Source organism: Myotis brandtii, unplaced genomic scaffold (genome assembly GCF_000412655.1).
Source record: "Myotis brandtii unplaced genomic scaffold, ASM41265v1 scaffold237, whole genome shotgun sequence".
Taxonomy (NCBI): Eukaryota; Metazoa; Chordata; class Mammalia; order Chiroptera; family Vespertilionidae; genus Myotis; species Myotis brandtii.
The window spans coordinates 1,691,367-1,718,092 of record NW_005358943.1 but is presented as its reverse complement, the minus strand read 5'-3'; the positions used below and the strand labels follow the sequence as shown (position 1 = coordinate 1,718,092).

The following is a 26,726-nucleotide window of genomic DNA, read 5'->3' as shown; positions in this document are numbered from 1 at the left end:
AGAGAGAGAGAGAAAGAAAGAAAGAAAGAAAGAAAGGAAGGAAGGAAGGAAGGAAGGAAGGAAGGAAGGAAGGAAGGAAGGAAGGAAGGAAGGAAGGAAGGAAGGAAGGAAGGAAGGAAGGAAGGAAGGAAGGAAGGAAGGAAGGAAGGAAGGAAGGAAGGAAGGAAGGAAGGAAGGAAGGAAGGAAGGAAGGAAGGAAGGAAGGAAGGAAGGAAGGAAGGAAGGAAGGAAGGAAGGAAGGAAGGAAGGAAGGAAGGAAGGAAGGAAGGAAGGAAGGAAGGAAGGAAGGAAGGAAGGAAGGAAGGAAGGAAGGAAGAAAGAATGGAGGGAGGGAGGGAGGAAGGAAATATTGTTTTGTTTAATCTGCTTGTCAATCCTTTGATGTAGACATTAATATCCTAACTCTAAAAAAGAAAACATTGAGTTTGAGCAAGTTTAATTGACCTTCATAAGGCTATGGAGCTTAATCTAAAGCCCATGACATTTTCACCTCACCTCTCTGCTTCTTTGCTTCAGTGGTCCCCACATACACTTTGTAGTATCCATTGGACCCTCTGGAAGCATGCTGTCCTCAGTGTTGAGATGGCTGGGCAAAACCAACTTTGAATTTGTAAAATATTCTGTATTATAATTTATATGTCCACTCTTAAAGCATCTAGTCATTTTCTAGCATAATTCATTTGGAGATAATTATAACATCTTGTCATTTAAAAATAAATATCAAACATATATAAAACCAGGGATATATATAAAACTTTTACCAGACTAAGTTCCAAAATTATAAAGAAATGAAATCGGAGAATGAAACAAACACTTGGGGATATTACAGGAGAAAATGACTGCTCATTTTTTGTTCTTCAGTGATCGCTCTTTGGGAAGCCATAAGATATTTCAGAAAGATAAATCTGTTATTCAACTTAATCTGCAGAACAATAGAGAAACTCCAGGAAAGTTATCTAGAAAGGTAAGGCCTTCTGAATATTAGTTTTAATTTGCAAACTGATCATTTAAGGACAAGATTCCCATCTTTATGGATTGTTACCAATTTCTAATTATATAACATAATGAATATATGTTCATTTGAGTATATTTATTAAAACACAATTAGTTATTTATCTATATGCTTGTTGACAATTTGAAGTGAAGCAATTACATGAACACTTTATTGCAACCTCAGTAAAATAATAGACCTATTGGAAAAATTTATGAGAAACTTGTTAAGGTTATTGTATCCAAAGCATCAATGAATCCACTAGAAAGTGAATGTCGTGGAAAATGTGAAAAGGAAATCATTAAAGGAAGAGAAGAAAAACAACTCTTTCTATTTGAAAATTGCTTACGTCTGAGTCAACACAGTTTAAATCATGGCAGATTAATATTCATAATATTAATAATTATGAATATTAATAATAAAACTACCTAGAAAGGAATTACTGTGCTTTAATGACACAGTTTCATGCTGTTAGATATGAATTTTATTCCCTGTGTGATGTCTTGAGTTACCTCAAACCTAAATTATACAGTATGCAGTGAACTTTGATATGTTGGCAGTTTTTATCTGTAGAATATTCCAATTACCTGCTTTAAGCAAAAATCCCAGCACCCTGTCATTTACATCAGATAACAGATTTTGAGTGCATAGTTTTTTTTTTCCTAGTTGGAGGTGTTTCATCATAAAAAGTGTCAGATGGTACATTAGGTTGCAATGTATCTATGTGGAATATAACATAATGAGGCCAAAAGAGAGTTGTTTAGAAATATCTTTTGGAACTGGTTACCTAACTCAGCCAGTGTTGACAGCTCCAGGGCTATGCATCTGAAATCTCCACAAAGGAACATTATAAAGTACAGCTAATACCCTCAATATTAATAAGCCTAAAAGTCTTCACATTGTCCTCAATGTTGACAAAAAAGCTGAAATCATCATGTTTCATTTCAACACAAAGACAGAAAATCTATGATTTTAACTTCCACTCTTGTTTAGAAGTTGCATGTTGCTAAAAAAAAAAAAGGTATCTCATTCGTATAAGTTCACAGATCAGTAACATTTCAGTTACATGTAAATTGAGGTTTATTCTTAAATCCCTATAACTCCATATATTTTATGTCTGGGACTTGAACATTTCTATTACATTGAGTGTTTACGATAATTCTATGTGGTAAATACTATTAAAATAAGGAATCAGTCACAGGGAGCTTGGTGATTTTCCCCAGATCATATTCATGGAGCTGGTGAGCAGAAGAGCATGAATTTGAGTCCAGTCAATGAGTCTTCATAGCCCATACCTTATGCTAGCAACTTAACATACTCGAGTTTTAGATGTGAGTTTCAGAACAATGGGACAGAATTCTAGCTTTATATATTTTCTATGTTTTATTTTGTTTTCCACAGCTCTATACACATGCCCCAATGTCTTGAGCATAATAGGTGTTCAGTGATAATTCTATTAAGTGTTTTACATGTATTAATTTACAATACTAAAGAGAAAAAAAGTAATAGTTACTATTATTTTCCTTTTTGTATAAATAGAAGTACTTTAAAAGATTATTGAATGGCTCAATGTTTTACAGCAGAGCTAGTGTGGTCATAGAGCTCACTATATCTTAATGACAGTCAATATAGCATCTTTGAGTTATTGTCATCAGCATTGTTATCATATCCAGAGACAAGCGTATAGTCATTTCCGGATTTAAATTATAGTTGTCAAGAAATGTCTGCTCTTCAAGCTATCATTTGGACCATAGCAGGAATTAAGTTACATGGTTCTTTTTTTTTATGCTTCAAGCTTCAACTTATGAATCATTACTTCCCACAATGAATATCACCAACTCTTACTTAACTAATTCAACAACTTATAGGTAAAGAGTATACATGCTTTTTGTCATCCACAACTTTTCATAGCAGTGACACTGTTATTTAAAAATTGGTAATATGCTTGATGGCACAGGTATCTGTCTATTCACCACTCACTCATATGTACTGTGTAACTGCTGTGGAGTGGGCCCTGTACTAATGAGAGTAGTGATCAAAATCAACAAGAGGGCTCAGTATCACTCATATGTACTGTGTAACTGCTGTGGAGTGGGCCCTTTACTAATGAGGAGAGTAGTGATCAAAATCAACAAGAGGGCTCAGTATTCAGGGCATTCAACTGGCTTTGACTCTCAATTAAGAGCAATGGCAGCCTCCACAACCCATAGACTATGGAAAAAGGCATTCCATGTTTCCATCTCCCCAAATTCTGGCTCTTCCGGGATATTTTTAACATCACATTCCAAGAGAGAAGACATTACATTTTATTAAAATCTATAAGGGTTTACTTCCAGGTACTATGCTAAGTATACTATATGTATAAACCTAACAATTTGTTAATTCAATAAATATTTATTGAATGTTTTTTACATGCTATGTATACAGTATTTGCCTTTAAAGATCTTATATAGTGAAGAAACAGTTTAGTGAACCTTAAAATTTGGAATTATGTCTTAGAACACATATGTGCAAAGACTGTTACTCATTTGTTCATTGAACAAATATTAATTGAGCATCTACATTTCAGTACTCATTCTAGAATGTTGAGCTAGCATTCTAGTAAAGAAGACAAGACAATAAAGAAATATATATAAAAATTCTGATAGAAATATGTGCTTTGAAAGAAAAGCTATCTATGCTTTTAGAGTCTGGAGTAGGAACCCTTTATGCAATGAAAATGAAGGAGTAGTGCTGATAATTATTTTTATTGATACATTCTAGAGCATATAGGTTTAGCTTTTACAAGATATAAGGAGTTTTAAATTTATTAACTTGGCATCTTGTTTAAAAGCAGAGATTCTGGATTCATATTGTCAAATTAAAATCTCTGCTCTTGGACAGATCATTACGTTCTCTTCACCTGAATTTTCTCATTTAAAAGTGTGGATAATAATAGTACTTACCTAATATGGTTACTACAGGAACTCAATTAGGAAACATAAATGAAAAGCTTAAGTCAGTTTCTGCACTAAGTCAGGACAATATAAATACTAGTTGTTGATGTCATAAAATTAGGGTGTTGGGCTATCTGTTATTTTAATATTTTTCTATTAAAATCTATATGATAAGGAGATAATGAATGTTCTCCTTTCATTATTCTATTTTTAAAGTGCTGTCAACATTTTATGTGATTTTCAAAATTTAGGTGTGAGAAAAAATTATAAACAATTATATTTTCTTTGCACCTAGCTCTATGTGGACTTGCTTTCAGAACATAGGAATACCTTTGTTAAATGATATGTGTATTATGGAAGATGGGTAACTACATAAAACATTAACACTAAACTAAATTTCTGGTGAAATAATAGAACCACTTTAAGAAAACTTATTTTGCCCTAACCGGTTTGGCTCAGTGGATAGAGCGTCGGCCTGCGGACTGAATGGTCCCAGGTTCGATTCCGGCCAAGGGCATGTACCTTGGTTACAGGCACATCGCCGGTAGGGGGTGTGCAGGAGGCAGCTGATAAATGTTTCTCTCTCATTGATGTTTCTAACTCTCTATCCCTCTCCTTTCTTCTCTGTAAAAAATCAATAAAATATATTTTAAAAAATAAAAGGCATTACAAAGCTCAGTTAATCTCAGATTCCTTTCTTATTTTAAACTTGCTTGTGTTATAATAAATTAGGGAATTTAATTCTTCTTCCACTAGAGTATTCATAAAACAAGTTGACAGTCTTTAGAAATCATTCTAGATTTTCAAATGTCAAAATCCTCATCTTGATGCAATGTGAATGATTGAGACTTTTCTAAAAAAAAATTTGTTCTCCCTCTATCTCTCTTAAATTTGATCAAAAGTATTACCAGCATAGTAGATATTAATCATAAATTCAAGATCCCTTTCTAGCTCAAGGAAATATTCACAGAGCATTTACAGCAAAAGATTTTTGTGTTAAAAAAGTGCTTTAGCTTTTCCCTTAAGATGAAGGTATGGCCTTCAGTTTTGGAGTAAAGTACATCATATATTCCATGGACAACTGCTTAAATTTTCCTTCAACTTTGTGAGATGGTTTAAATAAAAAGTTTCTCTTGTAAATTACAGTATTACAAAGGTCACCCTACACACACACACACACACACACACACACACACACACACAATCATCTCTGGAAGCCAAGTTAAGTCGTTATAAAATAAATAGTATGCTATACAGAAAGATGCAAATAAATCATGTTACTTATATGCTTGTTTTGATTTTAACTTCTGAAAGAATTCAAGTGCCAAATATTACAGTTCATATCTCACTCTCTCTTTCTTGGCTCCAGTTTTAACTTTTTATTTTGCCTCCCCTATTACTGTCCCTTCCATATCTAAAGTTTAGATTTTGCTATTGCAGAAAAAAAATGTCTTTAACATTATCACACTTTCAAATGTACTCATCCCACTGACTCTAGATGTAAATTCCTAGAAAGTAAATCTCATGTTTTCAATTTCCTTAGCATTTTTACAAAGTGTTTTTTAATAGCATGAACTCAACATATTTATTATAGTGATGAACTGATTCTATCCATGTAACTTAGCTTCCTTCTTCCTCCCAAAACAACCCTATATAAAAATTAATTTACCTTTAACCTTAAGCCATATAAAGGTTTTCCTTCTGTCAGAAGCTCCAATTGGCAGTTTTTAAAATAGATTGTGTGTGTATTGACATACAAGACTACAAGCACCCCAACATTAGGGAACTCACTCAGCTCCCAAACTTAACGCCACCGTGTGGTGAAATAGTGTAATTGTGATGGCATATATTGCATTCTCTGCAGACTTGCGTAGGGTTTTCATGAACACCCTTGTAGAGAAGCGCTCAAGGAGTTCTGGTGTGAACGTGGGAGCACAGGCACATGGATCATAGGACTGATATTTTACATGAGTAGTTCCTGCTCATCTCAGGGGAATGATCATAATGCCACCTGATAACTCCTGGGACTTATAGCTATCGGCAGTTTTAAATCATTAGCACAATTAAATGTTCATGAAAGGCAATGTTCTCAACTACTGTTTGGCAGCAAGATGTGGTAAAGCTGAAAATGGAGGTGTTCATTCTGTGTCTGTGGCCAATCTGGCAAGCCGTCGGGTCTTACACCTCTATGGCATCTGTGGCCTAAATGCAAAGAAAATGCACACGTGTGTGCGAGGTGTCTAAAAGCTGCCTTCCGTGCTGGATAAATTAATGTTTGGCCTTCGGGATATTGGGATGTCCTTCAATTGTCCTTGAGGTTTCTCTCCAACTAAAGCAGGCTCTCTGTTTTACTTTTTAAAGAATGCTTATACAGTTAAGGACAGTCTTGTAAGGTCTTTAAAACAAAGTATTAAGATGATGAATGAGGGTTATCAAAGAGGTGAATTAAATGACAGCAGGAAGTTACAGGGCTATTTTTATCTGGTACTCATTCCTATTCACTCTATAAATATTAATATATTCTGCTGTCTACAGCATGAAGATGACCACAGTCCATTTTTTCTGAACCAACTTCTTGAATTTATGCACATTTGGAAAATATCCAGGTAAGACATTTTATTGCTGTTCCAAGACTACCTTCTGACTGAGTCCTCAAGTGCCAAATCACAATGTTTCTCAGGGCATTGTAAAAACCATTCTTTCACTAGTACCTCAGAAGCTATTGTACTTTTAATAGATACCCCCTTTTGGCAAATTCTGTTGATAATTAGCTATTCCTCACAGCTATTCAGATACATTTGAAGAGCTGCTAACACCTTCCAGAACAATCTAACATTCATTTTAAAATATCTCTGCTACCACTTATTACATTTTCAATGATTTTTTTCACATTCATCTTGTGAATTTGAATTTGCACGTGTCACAAATCTCTGTATAATGGCATTGCCATACTTTGAAAGTCACCATCTCCTGCTTTAAATCCCTTTCTGGAAATCTCTGAAAATACGTAGTATGTCACAAAGGAATGTGGATTCAAGTTGGAAAACTCAAGTGATAACGAATGAACATATCTTAATTGATTCCAATATCTTAATGTATGCATGCATTATTTGAAAAATTAGACCTAACTCAGAAGCTAACTTTGGAGAAGATGCCAGTGGTACAGCATGAGTTTATCTGGAATGAATGTTTTTCTAAGTTGAATGAGCAGATAATGGAATGTGGGAGGTATAGGTCTTAAATCTCTAAAGAAAAGCCTGCTGTAAAAATAAGATGAGTTAAAATTGATTTTAGTAACTATCACTTCATGGCATTCTTATCCATTTTGCATACATTCTCTCATGTGATTCTGCAGTTCTGGAATTTGAAGTTAAATAACTTAACTGGTCTAAAATCACTTAGTTCGTTAGTGGCAGGACTGAAATCAATGCTGTCTGAAATTTGCAAAGGCCATATTCTTTTATTAAACTATTCTGTCTTTCCATGGGTGCCTCTCCTTTTTCTGCCAAAATATCCAGCCTAACACCATATGATTATATAGAATGAGTAGGATTATAGAGGACTTCCGACAGGTGTCCTGTGAAGCCCATGGCACAGTCTCTGTGGTCACCTGGGCTGAGTTCTCCAGGTGTGTCCCTTCTGTTGGAGTTGAGTCTTGATTGCTGTTGACACATTAATGGAAGAGACTGACCCACAAGCCGATTGGTTGTGAGGACTGGCCTTGACTACAGTGAAGGAGCTGTTGTGCAGGGGTTGACCCTACAGAGCAGGATTCACTTTAACAGTGCTCTGGGACCTGCCCAGTCTGCCCTATGGGTTTGTCATTCATTGAGGTAGTTGGGTAGTACTCAGGTATGGTCAGAAGCTGGCCACTGGGTATATTGGTTCTGGGGCCTCCTGAGTGGAGCTGTGGTGCAGGCCAAGGTCAGCCATTGCCTGCATCCTGGGGTCACTTGGTATGGGCTACAGAGTGATCTGCAGTTATCCTTTTAAAAGCTAGTTTGCTATAGAATCAAGAGAACTCGTGATAAATGTGCTAAAGTTAATATATTTTCCCACCCAATTTTAAGCAAAGTTTTTTTTTCTTTCCAGACAGTGCCTTTCCACAATAATAAAAAAATATGACTCCCACCTGAAATACCTATTGAAAACCCAGGTATTAACTTTTGTTAATTTATCTATCAATTCAATAAGCATTTATTAAGCATCTACCCTTTTTCTAAAACTTTGAAAGTTTCTTAAGATATGAAGATGAATAAAACGGAGTATCTACACTTGAATGGCTTCCATTCTATCATGACAAAACAGACAAGTAAATAGATGTGTGTATACAGGACACATGGAAGGGGTTTATCAATTTTACTTATTTGATCTAAATGTTGGAAAATTTCTATCATGACAAAACAGACAAGTAAATAGATGTGTGCAATGAAATATCATTGGTCCCATCAAAGACCTATGTGTATACAGGACACATGAAAGGGGTTTATCAATTTTACTTATTTGATTTAAATGTTGAAAAACGAGTCAAAGAAAGGGCATAGTGAAGGAAGGTAGGAAGTAGGCATAACTTTCAGCAAAGAAGAACATGAGCAAAAGCAGTTAGGAAACAGCCTGGTATGATTAGGAAACTGTATGAAACTTGCAATGGCTACAATTAGGTTTCAAGGTGATAGCCTGGAAAGAGACCAGATGAAAGGGGCAAATAGGGGCCAAATTATATAGGATCTTAAGGACATTTTTGACAAGTTAAATATTTTCTAATTTATCAGGTGATGGCATGGAGGCAATATGCAGAGCAGAAGAATGACAGATGAGTGATTAGAGGGGCATCTAATTAGACCAGATGATGAGGGCATTGACAAAAGCTCCACTATAAGGATGGATAGGAGGAAACAGATTCATAACAGGTGAAAATGTGTAATTTACATGAAAGACTATGAGTAACAAAATAACAGGTTGTCTAAAATACCTCCAGATTCCTGGCTGTTAACTGACTGCATGAGGAGATCAATTCACTAAAATAGTAAGGAGAAAAGTTAGCTTGGCATGGGAAATTGATGGATTCAGTACAAGACTACTGAGATTTGGTCATGAACTGGGCCAACTTGTAATCACCATTAGGCAGATCATTTCTTATAGCTTGTTCTTCTAAGGAAGGTTAACCTTCCACAGATAAAACATTCTATCATTACAGAAAATTGTATAAGAGGATGTTTTTAAAACAAGTGAGGGCTACTTTTTTCATTAAATAATTTGACTCCTGATATATAAGAAGTAATTACTTCTTATATTAATGGACAGTAAAGGTTTATAAAAATAATAAATTATATTTCTTGATATAGATACCAAATTCATGTGTGAATTTTACATAGGTATTTAAAGATATGGTGATGAGAAATACATAGCTGATATTCCTTCCCCAAGAATAATCCCCTCACTCTAATTCTATTTTTCTTTCTTGAGCCTGGCCTGAATCTGGAAATTTAAAATGTGGAATATGAAAATAATTCAAAATTAGATTGTTTTAAGTCTCATAAATGTGTCATAATTAGTACTTCTTTCAGCTTTCTTCTTCACCTTTGATATAGTCATTCTTCACCTTTGTGATAGTGTAGAATCTGAAATTTACCATGTACCCAGAACAGATTATGAGTTTATTACCAGATCATTTATGTATCTTGACTATATGTTGATAGACTTTTGAGGTTATGATAAACTACTTACAGATGAATTTTAATGATCAAAATGTCAAATGTCTCTGTGCTATTCATGCATCATAGACGTCTTTTTACATACACACACACAAACCCATACATACATGAATTGTTAAGAATCTGTTAACAGTTCTTATTTTCCAAATACAGAAGTTTGATCATATTACTCATATATGAAGAACCCAATATATTTCCACTTTGAAAGAAACCATTGACCATTGTAAATTTTTAAAATATGACTTAAAACTTGGCAAAACATCAAAGAAGTGGTGTCTTTATATTATTACTGGCAAATAGTTATCATCATCCACATCTGAATTATTTTATAAGTAGGCCACAGTGTCTGAGATTTTCCAGATGAACTCTATGTGAAACAATGAGCTTTTTAATGAAATTCTAAAGCAGAATCAATAGTAAATATCTGAGAAGTGAGGATAGACTGTGATATTATCAATTCACAATTTTGCACTTTCCATTTATTTGACAAGTGAATTAAGTAGCATTGCATCAATGTCAAAAACAGTACTGAGTTGAAAAAGAACGTGTTTTTATATTTCCCAAACTTAGCTTATTACACATAATTTGAAAAATTAAAAAATATACAAGCTGAGTATTTATTACTTAATATCAATATGTAGATATTTTAAGTTTCCAAATATTTTCTTTTTTTAGCAATGGTTACTTAACATTGTTTAGTGTTTTTTTTTGTTGTTGTTAATCTTCATCTGAGGATACGTGTTTTTTTTGTTGTTGTTAATCTTCATCTGAGGATACTTTTCAATTGATTTTTATTGAGATTGGAAGGAAGGGGGAAAGACAGAGTGAGAGAAACATGATGTGAAAGAGACACATTGATTGGTTACTTCTGCATGCATCGAGCCTGCAAATGAGTATGTACTCTTGACCAGAATCAAACCCAGGACCCTTCAGTCTGCGGGCTGACACTCTATCCACTGAGCCAAACCAGCTATGCAGTTAATTAATGTATTTTGAACTTGGCTTATTTCAGATTGGACATTTTGAAAGAACTTTTCCCTAACATATTGTTTAATGCAAACTACTAAACTATTTAGTCAGTAGGATGAAGAGAAACGGAAGTCAGAACCATGCTCTGAAATTGCTGAGGTTTTATTTGGAGAGACAGTAGAGTCACATAAATAACATACATAAACAGGTATTTATACAGAGCAAACCAGTGTAAAACCAGACTTCAATCTGGGTGAAAGAATTAGCCTCTGATGCAAAGTTGCTTCTTCCTAGTAGAATCCAATATGTGGTCTCCAACATTTTTTATTAAAATGTCAACTAGGATTTTTAGAGAAAGTCAGCAATTCCTATTACTGATGACAAACTTTTACTAGAATCTAGTATCTTGTGAACTAATTGTAAACTAGAGGGATCTGTACTGAGAAATATATATTCATGCTTCAAAATGTGGATTGGCTTCATCAAACATCTACCTGGTCTAAAAAGAACTAAAACCCCTTACCGTCTAGCCCGTGACTCAGAGATTTTACCAAGTAGATAAATAACCAGAAGAGCCCTAGCCGGCTTGGCTCAGTGGATAGAGCGTGAGCCTGCGGACTGAAGGGTTCCAGGTTCGATTCTGGCCGAGGGCACATGCCTGGGTTGCGGGCTCGTTCCCCAGTAAGGGGTGTGCAGTAGGCAGCCAATCAATGATTCTCTCTCATCATTGATGTTTCTATCTCTCTCTCCTTCTCCCTTCCTCTCTGAAATCAATAAAGAAATATATTTAAAAAAAATAACCAGAAGAATATATGGTCGTGAGGAAGGCAGAATATTACTTAGCTCACACTTTTCCCTCCCCAGGGCCCAAATCCAACTGTATTCAGCCACTAGATAGAGGCTAAAAATTCCATATAGAAGTAGAAAGAAAGGGGGTGCATAAGGATCTTATATATTTAGCATTTTCAGAATGGAAAGTCTTATAGTAACAAGCAGATCTGTTGTTGGATATTCAAAAGTTCCAGTTTGACACAGAATTTAAACAGAGTGACTGCAAAAGACTGAATTTAGGAGCAGAGATTCCAAAGTCAGATAGATGTATATGCCAACCCTCGGCCCACTCTGGAAGTTTTTATTTAACCTTCCTAGAGTTCATATTATATTCATCACTAAAGTTCATATAATAAAATATAATATGATGATATTTATAAAGTTAATGAAACCATGGATGTAATATGCTTAATACAATATAGTATCTGGAATATAAAAAGTATTCAGCCCTAACTGGTTTGGCTCAGTGGATAGAGCGTCAGCCTGCAGACTGAAGGGTCCCAGGTTCGATTCCGGTCAAGGGCATGTACCTTGGTTGTGGGCACATCCCCAGTAGGAGGTGTGCAGGAGGCAGCTGATCAATGTTTCTCTCATCGATGTTTCTAGCTCTCTATTCCTCTCCCTTCCTCTCTGTAAAATCAATAAAATGTATTTTAAAAAATGTATTCAAGGAAAGGTAAGTACAAGTGTTAGTTTATTGCTATTAGAGTTACAATTTTTTAATATATATTTTTATTGATTTCAGAGAGGAAGGGAAAGGGAGAGAGAAAGAGATAGAAACATCAATGATGAGAGAGAATCATGGATCAGCTGCCTCCTACATGCCCCTTATTACTTTTAACACTTTGTAGAGTACTGTATCCTTTGTAGAGGATTCAAAAGAAAAATGTTGTAAAACTCATTTGCATTTGCATAGAATATAAGAAAATGTGAAAATGAAGCAAAAAAAAGATCATTTAAAAATAGGATAAAATAAATAGGTAACTAGGGCCAGTTGTAACATTACAAAAGGTAAAGTCAAAAGAAACATAAAACACAGTTGCAGAATTGGAACCTATCTTAGTAGAAACAAAGGGCAGATTGAAACTACTGAAAGTCCAACCTCTTATGTATTGAACATTCCAGACTTGAAGAAAAACAAAAATGAAAAATTGAAAGTAAATCTTCAACAAGAAAGGTAATCACTAGCCAACATAATTTGTATTCCTAGTGAGAAAGAGAGCATTGAAGGATTTTGTCAAAGAAATAACATGATCTGACATTTGATTTGAAATTTGTGCAGTGAATTATGTACTACAGAGAGGACATATAATAAGATGTATACAAACTAAAGAAGAAGAATAGAGCAGGCACTTATATTAAACGTTAAGTTTAGGAACAGCCGGCCAGTGTGGCTCAGTGGTTGAAAATTGACCTATGAACCGGGAGGTCATGGTTTTATTTCCAGCCAGGGCACATGCCTAGGTTGTGGGTTCTATCCCCAATGAGGGGCATGCTGGAGGCAACTGATCAATGATTCTATCTCATCATTGATGTTTCTATTTCTCTCTCCTTACCCTTCCTCTCTCTGAAATCAATAAAAACATATCTTAAAAAAAAGTTTGGGAACAAAATATTGCCAGTGTCATAGGATCTGCCTGCATGCCATTTCATATCTCTTTTTCTCTGCATAAGAGTTGCCCTTTCGTGAAAAGTATTCTGTAGTTTTTTTTTTTAAAGATATTTTATTGATTTTTTACAGAGAGGAAGGGAGAGAGATAGAGTTAGAAACATCGATGAGAGAGAAACATCGATCAGCTGCCTTCTGCACACCTCCCACTGGGGATGTGCCCGCAACCAAGGTACATGCCCTTGACCAGAATCGAAACTGGGACCCTTCAGTCCGCAGGCTGACGCTCTATCCACTGAGCCAAACCAGTTTCGGCTATTCTGTAGCTTTTAATTACCATTTCACCACCAAAGTGTACATCCATTAGCAATATAAGGTTTGAGTTTCCTTTCAATGTCTACCTAAATGGAGTCAAACTGTATACACTTTTTGAGCTATGTATCTTTTCACTCAATATAGTTTTTGAGATTTATCCACCTTGTCCCATATGATTTTGATTTGTTTATTTTCATTGCTGTATAGTAGTATTCAACAAGAGAAGTGAACCTCAACCTATTTATATATTCTATTATTATGTTACTGGTAGCCCTGCGCATGAATCCATGTGCGAGTAGTTCACTGCTGCTTGCCTCAGCTGGCCACCCTGGCCACCGCCACTTGTAGGTCTCCACCACTGATAGCTTGTTGCCCTGCCGCCCTCTTGCAGCTCTCCACCCACTGCCCCGCCCTCCTGTAGCTCTCCACCCACTGCCCTCTTCCCCTTGTAGATTGGTCATGATGTTATGGCGCCCCGACTAATTTGCATATTCCTCTATTATTATATTACATTATTAACATAAATATGTTATTATTATTTATTTAAAATTAAATTTATTTGGGTGACATTAGTTTGCTTTCAACAGTCCCTGTTTGCCTAAGCCTCAATATGTTTGTCTCTCCTCCAGCGTACTTTGTTCTTGTTTATTTCTATTAAAAATAGATTCATTTTTTTTTTTGTAGTAGGTTATCAACCACATCCCTAGGCAGACTGCGTTCTTAAGCCTCAAAATTGGAACTTTATGAGAATCCCTGCCTCCTCCCCACCACACACACATGTGCCTTTTATTTGCAGTCTTATATAGGAGAGTTTTCCTCACCTCCTTCCAGTGGTACCTGATCTCTGATTGGTATCCATATAGGATCCAGGAATCAAGGCAGTCTCCTACCCCTTCCAGGAGCAAAAGGTTTTTGTTTCTATTATTCTCTCATTAGCAAAGGATCCCTCAGCCATGTCTACCTCTTCCTCAGAGGCACACTGCTTTTTTTTTTCTCTTCCTCTCCCCACAAAGCAAGACTAAGTTAATAATGAAGTAGATCCTCTGGCAGCTGTGCCAGGATGCTGGTTCATAGTGAGGTCACACATAAATAAAACAGCTGGCTTTTTTCGTGTGAATTACTCATAAGTTATTCTTTCCCATGTTATAATTGAGTGGTTGTATTTTCTTAATCTGTGAACAACAAAATGTATCCCAATTAAATCACATCTTCTTACTTTAAGCTCTTTCATTGAGTATGTTAACATTTTTGGAATTCTGATTGTGTCTTTCACAGTATTAAGTAGCTATTCTTCCTAGTTTTCTGTCATTCATTTTCAGTGTTTATAAAGTCATATATAAGGGAGACTGGCAACATGTAAAAAAATGTTTTTCCACAAAATAAACAAAACGGTATTTCTTAATATAATATCCATTTTGTGTACATGTATTGATAATGTTTTGATATGGAAATGATCCGGAATTATCAGAGTTAAAATCTTTTAGGGGAGTTGGGAATCCACATATCTGCGTGAAAACAGAAAGGAAAAATATTTTCCCACCTGTTTTGAATAAACTGTCCTAATCCTCCATTGAAATTACTGTGATGCTGGTGACTAAGCTGACATGTTTTAAAAAGCCACCATCATTAATGATATAGATAGAGTACATAAAAATACTGTAGAGAGAAAGGTGGATTAACACAGAATTAATGAAGAAAATATTTCTTAACATAGTTACTGGTAATACACAGAAAAGAATAACACCAAAAGAGAACAGATTTTTTAAAAAATGAAAGTTAATTTAAGAACATGTGAAAAATGAGAAATAAAAAGACTAATGAAAGGCTCCTAGAAGTGTGACCATAAAAATCTGTGTATAACTGTCTTTAGTGCATCCAGCAATTTTGATTTTACAAAGAGTTTGTCACTACTGTAGACTATATTTGTCATTGGTAATTTTTTGAAACATCAATTGTTTGAAGAATAGTATAATCTAACTAGAGGCCCGGTGCACAAAATTTGTGCACTGGAGGCAGGGGGGGCCCTCAGCCTGGCCTGTGCCCTCTTGCAGTCCGGGACCCCTCAGGGGATGTCCGACTGCCGGCTTAGGCCCGATCCCAGGGATCGGGCCTAAGCCGGCAGTCGGACATCCTTCTTGCAGTCGGATACCCTTGCTACTTGTCGCCCACCTGCTCGCTGCTCCTTAACGCTGGCCTCGCTGCTCCTTAGTGCTGCCACGAAGGCAGGAGAGGCTCCCGCTACCGCTGCTGCGCTTGCCAGCCGTGAGCCTGGCTTCTGGCCGAGCAGCACTGCCCCTGTGGGAGTGCACTGACCACTAGGGGACAGCTCCTGCATTGAGCATCTGCCCCCTGGTGGTCAGTGCACATCATAGCGACCAGTCATTCTGGTCATTCCACCATAATGGTCACTTAGGCTTTTATTATATAGATGATTATCAAACAATCCAGCACCAAACTTCTTTGTCCCAAGTTTGTTCTGAACACTGAATATGATTTTTAATAATTTTGCCCTCCTGTACACTGGTTACAAAACAGATGCATTCCAAATCTGTTCATGGGTCTGCTGTCAGTTGCCTTGTTTTCAAAGTATTTTGCATAAACCAAACATACTCTGTCTCTCCCTCCCTTCCTCTTCTTCTCTTCCTCCTTGCTATCTCCCCCACTCCCTCTCTCCAACTTTAAGATCACTAGAGGCCTGGTGCACAAACTTGTGCACATTGAAAGGAAATTAATTAGAAGGTGGCTGGCAGGGCAGGACTGGGCAAGACAGGCTGGACATGCCCTGGAGCCAACCTCCCGCGGTCCCTCCCCGGCCAGCTGCACCTGGGGCAGTGCCGTGGCTTGAAGGGCATCTGTGGAGTGAGCAGGGTCCCTCTGGCAGTTGGGGTCCCTCGGCCTGGCCTGTGAGGATCTGGCCCAAACCGGCTCTCTGACATCCCCTGTGGGGTCCTGGAGTGTGAGAGGACACTCTGCAAAGTTGCTGTCACTCATCAGCTTCTGTGTTGAGCGTCTGCCCCCTGGTGGTCAGTGCACATCATGCCTACTGGCCAGTCGGCCAGTCGGCCAGTTGCTTAGCCTTTTATATATATAGATGTTAAACTAGAGTTAGAGATGATACATATAATCTTAATAGTCCTACTTTTGAGCATTTGCTCAATGAAAATTGTAGCTCAGGCCATAGGATAACCAGTCTTGAAAATCTCTGTGCATAGGAACGACCATATTTTATTCTATGTCCTCTTCATGAAAAGAGAAGTAGTGTAAAGATAAATCAGTGTCCTCTCAATTTCAATAAACTATAAGATATGACTCTTCACCTACAGCAAAATGTGGAAAGTATTATTGAAGAAGTTAAAAATATATGCAGTGTTCTGGGATGTGTGGAGACCAAGCAAATTACAGATGCCGTAAATAAACTAAATCTAATTCTTCAGAGAAAAGCAGAGGTAAATATACTCATCTATTACACAGCAATTATTTTAAACCTGAGTTCAATAATTAATTAAGGAGAGTGAAAGACTGGACTAACTATCTGTGTGTGTGTGTGTGTGTGTGTGTGTGCGTGCAAGTATATTTCCTTCATTTGGGAACCATCAAAAAAACTATTATACAAAGGGATTTAATTAAATTAAAAGAAATCTCTTACACCTTTGAAGTTTGTAGTAACAATATAACTTCCAAGTGAGACTGAAATCAAGCCTACAATCTACCTAGATGAATATAATTATGTGATAATATTTACAGGCCAGTGTTTGTACAGACTGTTAATGGCTCTCACATGCACCAGTATATATAGGCATGAGGGTCCATGAATGCATGGTTAAGCACTTATGTAGAAAAGATGTCAGTTTTTGTGACATGTTTTGCTGAATTTGCAATGCACACTGCTTCTATGATCCGACAACCTGCAATGATTTCCTGGCTTTTTTCAGTTAAAAAAATGAATATTACATGATTTCCTTTTTTAAGCTCAAAAATCTAATGTGTGATTATTACCCAAGAAAAAGAATAGGAAATCTGGTTTGATGAATTCAATCTTATTATTAGTTTAGCAAGGGATTAAGCAGAAAGATAATGCTGAGTGTGATGATTATGATAATAAAAATAATAATAAGTCCCTGATAGTACATTGCAATGATAAAATAGTTTCTCTAAAATATTATTTAACTTAGGTTTTATTTTATTGCAGTTCTTCCTCATAGCAATGCTGCAGAGTAGGTATTTTAATGCTCATTTCATTATTAAAATGAAAAGCCTACACGGCTTGTGTATAGATCATTAATAGGGATTTGAACCCAGGCCTCTATACACATTCCAGTGTACGGGAAACTTCTTAAGAGAAAGATTACAGTGGGGCCTTGACTTATGAGTGTCCCGACTAACGAGTTTTTCGAGATATGAGCGGTCTCTCGGCCGATTTTTTGCTTTGAGTTGCGAGCTAAAATTCAGGTTACGAGCCAGCTTTAGATACCCCACCGCTAGTTGGCGCAGCGAACGTCACAGTGAAAGCCACAACATCAGCCCAGCATCACGTGTCTCACTTGTTCACTTTTGGATTTGACAGACGAGTAATTTGAGTTACGAGCTCCGTCACGGAACGAATTAAACTCGTAAGTCAAGGCCCCACTGTACTTGCATCCTTAATTGCGTGGGAAGGAACAGCACGGATTGTATTACATTAAATAAGCCAGCCTTGAAATTTCAAACATTGATTTAGAAAGTGGGCAATTCTATTAATATATATAAATAATTGTGCTTATTGTTTCAAATAGGTAAACTATGAAAAAATCACTAATGTCTTAAAGTTGAACTTTCTATGTTTTATTTTAATTAGAAGATTTTTGTGATTAGCTAGTAGTAATGAATATCTACATCTACGTACCTTATTTGCATGCATGGACAGGAAAAATGATGACCATAAGATTTCCAAGATAAACATTTATCAAAAACTAAAAACACAAAGCAATGAAAAAATCAAAATTTAAACACTATAATCAATAAATCCCAAACTTCAATGTCTCAGATAGACATGCACTTATTTCCTTAAATGTTTCTTAGTTTGGAAATATCTACTCTTACACTTTCCAATTATAGAAGAAAATGAAGCCAAAATTATCCTTCAAGGAGAAAATGAGTATTTCCTAGTCTCCAGAATTGTTTGTGTGTAGATATTAAGATTCATGGTTTTCACAAATGATAGCAAGGTAAGAAATCTGATGTGAGTACATATAATCTGATCATATTTTTCTATTCTGTGTCAGAGTGGGAAAATTATACTATAATCTTGAAAAACCTGTCACCAATATGTTTTGAAAATAAATACTTTGATAAACTAAAAACATAGGAATTATATAATGTTAAAAGAAGCTTCCAATAATAGCCAAAGTTAATCAGGATAACAAGGTAGTGAATATTTACTTTCAACAAACAATTAGTTTCTCTTAGACTATCATGTATTGGGGACATTTTGAACACCTAAAGTGGATAATAAAATACAAAGACCTTAGTGTTATGCAAACAAGACTTGAATTCAAGATCTAACACTTTCTAGCAGAATATCCTGTGGAAAATTCATTCATTTATCTGATGTTTAGTTTTAATCATCTCTAAAACAGAAAAATAAAACAGAATTTGTACAGTTCTTGTGAGTATTAAAAATAATGTTAATAATTTGTTATGATATTATCTAAGTATTAGAAATAATGTTAATAATTAAATTAATGTAAAATAATATTAATAATCATCATCCAGAAGATAGTGTCTTGAATGAGAGTCATTATTATTACTGGAGGTAGCAGGGATGGTGCTGGTGGAAGTTTTTGAGAATCTTCCCCATGTGGCCAAGATGGTGTTCATTCACACAAGCACCACTTAAGTCCCCATTACCTCAGGGCCATCGATTACAGCCAGCCTCATGACAAGTGTGAGCCTCTGCCAGAGGAGGAGACCAGATGCATGAATGTGAACACGTGTCTTCCCATCTGTTAAGACCACTTGGTTGTTCATCCATTTTTATGTCCAGCTCTCAGTAAATCAGCTGAAACAAACAACTGATCAAAGAATGAGGAAAATCTAATTTTAGCAGGAAGCATTTCAAATGATTTTACAGTATTACTAGATAAAAAGCTTTACCTTTAAAACATTCATTTTCTGAAACTTCCTAAAAGACTACAAATGACAATTTTCTCTTAAATATCAAACTCTCAATATATCTGAAACCAAAATTATCCTTCAAGGAAAAATTGAGTATTACCTAGGAAAACTATAAAAACAACTATAATTCTCAAGGAAAGCTCATTCACATTTCACATTTCTTATGTACTTTTTGAGCACTAAATTATATGTGATTACTCATGCATAGAAATGAAGAAAAGAGTTGACATCAGTTTTATTTCAAATATTTCACTGACCAACATCAACCGTTTGATATCCCCCAATAAACAGATTCTACTTACTTTAGGCACACCCTAAAAGTCTCCTTATTCTATATCACCTTCATTCAGATTTTGTGTTCATCTCTTTTCCCATTCTACCTTAACTATGAACCCACCTACATAAGGATATTGGCACAAATAGTAAGCACATCGTTACAGAATGTGTGTGTTAACCAACTGCAGTTTACAATGCCAAAGTAGTCCGTCTATCCTGCCACCATGAGCCAAGATTAAGGAAATACTGACACAGATGAGCCTTCTGCCAACTAGGTCAAACTTGAGAAGCTTTCTTTTCTCATGGCTACACTTTTTGGTCAACTTGCAAGAGATTATTTTCCTGCCACTCAGCGAAGTAATTAGGTATTTATTAAATGTGAGTTTGGGCAGGATGAAGAATCATATCACAAAGGCAGGTGTACTCTAGTTCATGCTCCCACTCAGCACTGGAAACAATTTTCCATCTGTCAAAATTATATTCCAAAATCCCACGTAATATATTTTCACTAAATGCTCATATAATAAATGAACCATAAAGTGAAAAATATGGTCTTGCACATTGTTCTGTAGGTGGATGTCATGGTGATTTTAAAATACAAGTTTTTATTTCTGAATAAATTGAATTCTAGTTAAGTCAGGCTAACATCTTCAATACTCTCACACATGGGAACGAGATAAAGATCTTATGTGGAATTGTTAAGACTAATGGTTGGAACTATGCTCACATGAAATATTTTACCCAAGAGAAATGCTTCTGAAAAGGTTCATGTGAATAATGCTTTTAAATGAGTTGTATATAAATTTAATTACATTTTAAACATGATAGGAGTGTTTTCTCTCTAAAGGAATCCTGTAGCAAGTTTCTTGTTATAGGAAAACAATTATTCCCTAATTTATTTGTTTGAGAAATCAGGCTTTTCATTCATTGGATTTACTTAAAAGCAAACTTGTCAAAGCAACATTTAAAAAATTTAGTGTCATTTAATATAGACCTTATTTAAAAAATGAATTTGCTTTTGGACTGGAAACCTTATTTATAGTGAATCTGTGAATCACCTTATATAGTTCATGATAATGAAGTTATAACCAACAAGTCATAAACCACTAAAATAATCTATGCCTGCAACAAAAATAACAAACCAATAGAGAACTAAACAAAACCACCATAATAATGAATGTAAACATAAATGACAACAAAATAAATAATTTCAGATAGTTTTTTTAAAGATATGATCTCGTGTTTTACTATCAATTTTTAATATCCTAAAAAAAGAAAGAAATGAAACTACATAGCAAATTTATATGATTTTGTGCTTTTTCATTCAGCCCTCTTTTGGTGCAGCCCAACACTTGCATCTGAATGGCTGTTAATAATGAGGATTGAGTACACTAAACAGAGATAATTAGAAATGCACTTATATCAAAAGATTAGTCACTGTTGTGGAGGGGGTTGAGCATAGGCAATGGAGAACTGTTCTAATCATACTAAAATGGTTGAGCCTATTCTAGAAATTTCTCTTTAAAAACTCAAATAACCTAGATTGTTCATTACAAGGATTTAGGTTTTCGTTAATATTATAATTTAGATTTCCTATTTAATAAACAACACTTATTTATGACACCAAGAAACACTTTGTCTTTTTATCATTCCAGAGAAATTTCAGTGTTTAGCTTTTGGATATTATTAGTTTAACTGTTTTGTAAATTTGTTTTCTGAATAACAAGTATGCCTTGTACTTATTTTTCTTTTTTTAGAGTTTTCATCAAAATTCAGAGACTCCAGCAAAAGGTAAAACATGCATGTACCCAAATGTGCTTCTTTTTAAGTTACAGAACCAAAAATAAATTATTTTTTTAAAAATTTTCATCCAAATATTATGGTAACACAAACACACTCAAATGTTTTTTGAGGGAAAAATGCATTGCTAGAACTATTTTTATTGATGAATCTATTATTCAGAGAGTAAATAACTATCCACACTCCCTAAACTTTTAACCTGACTTTTTTTTTTAATATAGGAAAAAACAAGAGATCTATAAAAATGAAAGAAATACTAAAAAATACCCTTATGACCATTTTAAGAAACTGTAAAATGTCCTTTAGCTAATTCTATTTTGATGTAAGAATGTCAGGAAAGTAGCAGATGTCTTTCTTCAAACTCACTAATTTCAAATTTAAAATCAAGCTCTTTTTGAAGACCAATCTATCATGAAAATTGGAGAATTTGATTCTATGATATAGTGTTCCCAGAGGCTCTGAGAAGCCCATAGAACTGCAAGCCACAGGAGGACTTTGCCTTCATAGAAAATAGAGGATATACTAGTAGAGGAAAGAGTTTGGAATCAGGCAGAACTGATTTTGCATTTCAACTCTGCCACTTTTTGACTTTATGACCTTAGATAATTAAACTCTTTGATCCTCAGTTTTCCTTATAAGCATTGAAGATGTAATAATATTTAATGTGCAGGGTGTGGCCAGGGTTGTTCTTATTCGCACAGGCAGATGGTATTTAGCCAATGAACACTCAGTATCTTCAAGGAAACTGACTCACATATGCTCAGCTAGCACCTGAGGATTCAGAGGTGATGGCGAAATGCAAATATTAACCGTGACCTGTCCTCCATCCCCTTAATCATTGTCAGTAGAAAGTTATGTACAAAGTGACATCCTTTCAACTCTAATTCTCACTACTCAAAAGAAGACATTCAATTATATTTGAAGAACTGCCACTTCACATCACAGAGGAAAATGGGATGACAGAGGACAGGGAGAAAAAGACCTGTGCTAGGGGAAAAATTCCTGTGCCAGGCATTCATAAAACTCCATAACACCACAGAGGGAGTGAAGGCAGTGGGGTGGCCCTCCCGAACAATAATATTAACAGAAAGTCTAAGTGATAGAATGTGGAGTGAACAAGCCTGGGGTATGCCAACATGGAGCTCGTCTTTTCTTCCTCTCTATTAGGAATGTTGGAATAAAATCCCTTCACTCATGTTCCTCAGAGATTGGAATGTGAGATCCCTTAAAATTGCCCAGGAATGCTCCCAGAGACTTATATTCTATGCTAACTCATCATAGATTCCAATTAATGTGTTTAATTTGCATAATTATTGTCATTGTTTCTTTATTTCATTATACTAGAACATTTTTTCCAAAGTAAAATCAGAGGCAATAAACATTCCTCCATCTTTCACCGTCAAGCCCAGTATCTTTGGTGCTTAATACATTTCTAATGATCTTTGAAATGCATTCTTCATGAAATGCATTTGGAAGTAAAGCATAAGGCATAGACATACATCTATGTACTGCCTGGAAGAAGCAAATTATAACCAAAGTTTGTATATATGCCCCAAAAAAGTAAAGAGTAGAGTTTGAGTAATTATTGAAATAATTATGAGTCCCCAAAATGTATGCTGGGTCTTGAGTTAATGAGATCTCTGACCTCACTTTACGATCTGTTTTGTGTGTGTGTTCATTCGCACAACTTTGGGGGTTATTAACAAGAAGTCTGTGCTTCTGCTTCAGAGTACCAACAGTACAAGTTGGGGACCAGGAAACAAGATGTTTCTATGAATGTGTGATTCTCTACTGCCTGTTGTTCACTAGAATCCCTGTTGGTTGGTCTCCTGAGTGCAATGATGCTCCTTTTAGGACTATTTTATGCTGCTGTATTGCTCTGTCTCATTAATAGCTACTGCTGATTTCTCAGAGAATTTTAATTAGAGCTCTATCACTGAGCTTGTCCTCTCTGGCTGTTTCAATAAAGGGCACAATTTTAAAACTACAGCAAATAAGTAAAATGTGGGCATCTAACAAATTTCCTATGAAATTACAAATAACTAATTGAGTAACAGCACCTACTGACCAACATAAAACGTTTAGTTATGGACAGAGCTACTGAGGGACAGGATGTGGGAAGAAGTCCACGCTGAAGCTGAGCTCTCTCCTGAGTATCCAAATGCCTGTGCACTGGGACACTGCAGTCCACAAGGGTGTTTGCTGACCACCATCCCTGCCCAACCCCTGGAATCTGGATAAGACCTGGTGTCCAGGCTGGACCACGGCAAAGCAAGGCCACGCAGCCCATCTTCCTCATCAGGCACTCCCACTACCACCTGGACACTTTCCTGGGAAAGGACTGCACTCTGACCCACCGAGTCTCCAACTTGTAAACTTGGGATTGATGTTTAATAAAATCATTCCTTGCTCCATGTCGGGAGCCACAGAAACCAACCACATCATCAGCAAACACCTGCCAGGCGGTGGAGGGAAAGCACCCGCCTCAATGCCACCGTCCCGGGTCTGAATGGAAGCTGGAGGCTGTGCATTGGTACCAAGAGGCGCCCAGATCAGGACTGAATTTCGGAACTACATCCCCGCCACCCCCAGGCCCCGCAAGGGGTCATGAGCCGCAGGAGGATGGTTACAGTGTCTTCATCTGCCACATCAACCTCATCCACTAACTACATCGTGCTGCGCCAGTTCCCCTAAGAAGGTTGGCTCCGCCTCTCCCTCTACTTTGGCAGCATTGCCTACCTGATGGCTTAGGACCGTGGTGGGCAAACTGCGGCTCGCGAGCCACATGGGGCTTTTTGGCCCCTTGAGTGTGGCTCTTCTACAAAATACCACGTATGGGTGCACATACAGTGCGATAGAAACTTCGCGGCCCATGCGCAGAAGTCTGTTTTCGGCCTGGGCGAGTCTATTTTGAAGAAGTACTGTTGATATTTGGCTCTGTTGACTAATGAGTTTGCCGACCACTGGCTTAGGAGCACTCAGATCCCTCAGGGACACTGCTTGTGGTGTCTGACAAGATGTCCTGCTCCTCCCACTAAGAACGGTCCTGACCTTTGTCTTCCTTCCAGGGGCCCTGCTGTAATTACATCTCATCTCTTCAGCAGTCACTGGCAGAAAAGAAACATCTAAAATGCAGCATTTTGATACTTATCTGACCCGGGATGGAAAAAGGAAACATTCAGATGAGATCAGACTGATTTTTTTGCATGATTTTCTGCCATACTCTCATCTACCAGGATGAGACTGTGAGAGTTAAGAAGGCCTGATTCAAGGACCGGTTGAGGCCTGACAGATGGGACCAGGGACAGATCCCCACTGAGCGGTCTTTGGTCCTGACCAAACTAGCCATGTGACTCCTGCCCCCTTCTAGATTCTGTCCCACCAGGCAAGGGGACAGTGTCCCTATTTTGTTCATCAAGGAGGAGGAAGAGGAAACCAGACATTTCATTCTTAACATTTCACTTCATACATTCTTTTCATTTCTTAAATCCCTTTTGTCACTTGATTATTCGTCGAAGATTGTTTTCATCTTGATAAAAAAATAATTTTTGAGCTTTTACATGGGAGTTTATTCTTCATTTAATTTTTAAAGTACTTCTATAGTTGAAAAATAAAACAAAATAATTGTAAGTAGTGATATAGTAAAGATTCTAATCCTGCAGCCATTCATTGGTGCCTGTAAAATGCCAGCAGTGAATGCTATTCCCTGGCCCATTAAAAGGTTGTCACTGAACACTAGGATGCTGTTCCCCATCCTCATAAGCTTCTCCAATGTGATGGTGCCATCTTTCCTGTCTTGGATTGAAGGCCACCAGTTCTACCTGGTACATTTCGTCAGACTCTCTTACTTCCTTCCTCTCAGGCAGGAACTTTTCCAGCAAAGAGAGTTTATGAGGAGAAAGAAAATCATTCTCAGGAAAGCTCACCTTGCATTCCTTAATTAGGTGACCCTTTACACGTGCCGTCATTTAACTGTTAGCCCCTGTTATTAGTCTTTTATTTTTTCTATTTTTCTTCCTTCATGACACTTCAGGTCACTTTTAGGAAAAATCAATAGACGCCATTTAAATAATCAGTGATACAAGTCCAGTAAAACTTTATTTTTATTTTGACTAGATGTAGTAAACATCATAAATCTTTCATTTCAAGCTTATTTCCCATTTCAGCCATGTACTAATATTATTCTCTATTCATAGGAGGACTAGGTATGCTATATGATTAGTGTTTAGTGAATGGTAAATGCCATAGCATAATCAAATTTATTATGAGTAACTTTTAGATGAAATTTGTTAGAAGAACTTATAGGCCATGTAGCAAACATGCCCCTTTTCTGCGAATTTCAAACAATAACTTAAAACAAACACGATTGCAAATGACAGTTGATCAGAATCCAAATTAATAATTAAAAACTTCAACTTGTGTTAAACGTTGTGCTTCTAAAATTTCTGCAGCTGAAGATATGAAAGCTCATTGATTATCAATACTATTAGCATCTAACCCAGGCTGCGTATGGAGGGCCAGGTGGCTAATTGGCTTCAGTTGGAGGAGGGTCATTTTAATTAAATTCTACTTAAATTTTATTATAAAAAATTTCAGAGTTCTAATGACAGCTATTGATAAATATGGGCCTACACAGATGACCTGATTTCTATCATTTCCCCCCCAGGCTTGATAGAAAAAGTGACAACTGAACTGTCCACATCCATTTACCAGCTAATTGATGTCTATTGCAACAGCTTTTATACAGATTTCCAGCCTTTAAACACAGCTGTTAGTGTTTCCTGTGTGAATCCTGGGCTCCATCCTCACCTTAGCTTCACAGTATATGCAGTTCACAATATTCCAGAGGCCTGGGTGCACGGGTGAGTGGTGGTGAATTTTTCACAAAAGTGTTAATTAATATTTACATAGCTTCTAATTACAGCATCATTTTTCTTATTCTTATTTGTAAGGACAAATATTTCATAAAATTTTGAAATGTAATCGGAATATATCTATGATTATTCTTAAAATCATTTTTAAAACCTTTTTTCTTAATTAGTATTCCTTTTCCCTCAAGTCTTCTCCCATTCTCTGTATTAAAAATAACTGCATGTGGTCAATATATTGTTATGGAAATGGAAAATGCTCAT

The 26,726-nt window shown here is 36.3% G+C and overlaps 1 protein-coding gene across 1 annotated transcript in view; it reads left to right on the top strand.

Moving 5' to 3' along the window:
• PIK3C2G (phosphatidylinositol-4-phosphate 3-kinase, catalytic subunit type 2 gamma) overlaps positions 1 to 26,726 on the top strand; it is a 276,367-nt gene that overhangs the window by 45,285 nt on the left and 204,356 nt on the right. Inside the window, exons 6-11 of the mRNA XM_014540168.1 lie at positions 862 to 964; positions 6,463 to 6,533; positions 8,020 to 8,083; positions 16,689 to 16,811; positions 21,552 to 21,585; positions 26,261 to 26,456. Of these exons, the coding sequence (XP_014395654.1) occupies positions 862 to 964; positions 6,463 to 6,533; positions 8,020 to 8,083; positions 16,689 to 16,811; positions 21,552 to 21,585; positions 26,261 to 26,456 (591 nt within the window). The remainder of the gene's footprint in view (positions 1 to 861; positions 965 to 6,462; positions 6,534 to 8,019; positions 8,084 to 16,688; positions 16,812 to 21,551; positions 21,586 to 26,260; positions 26,457 to 26,726) is intronic.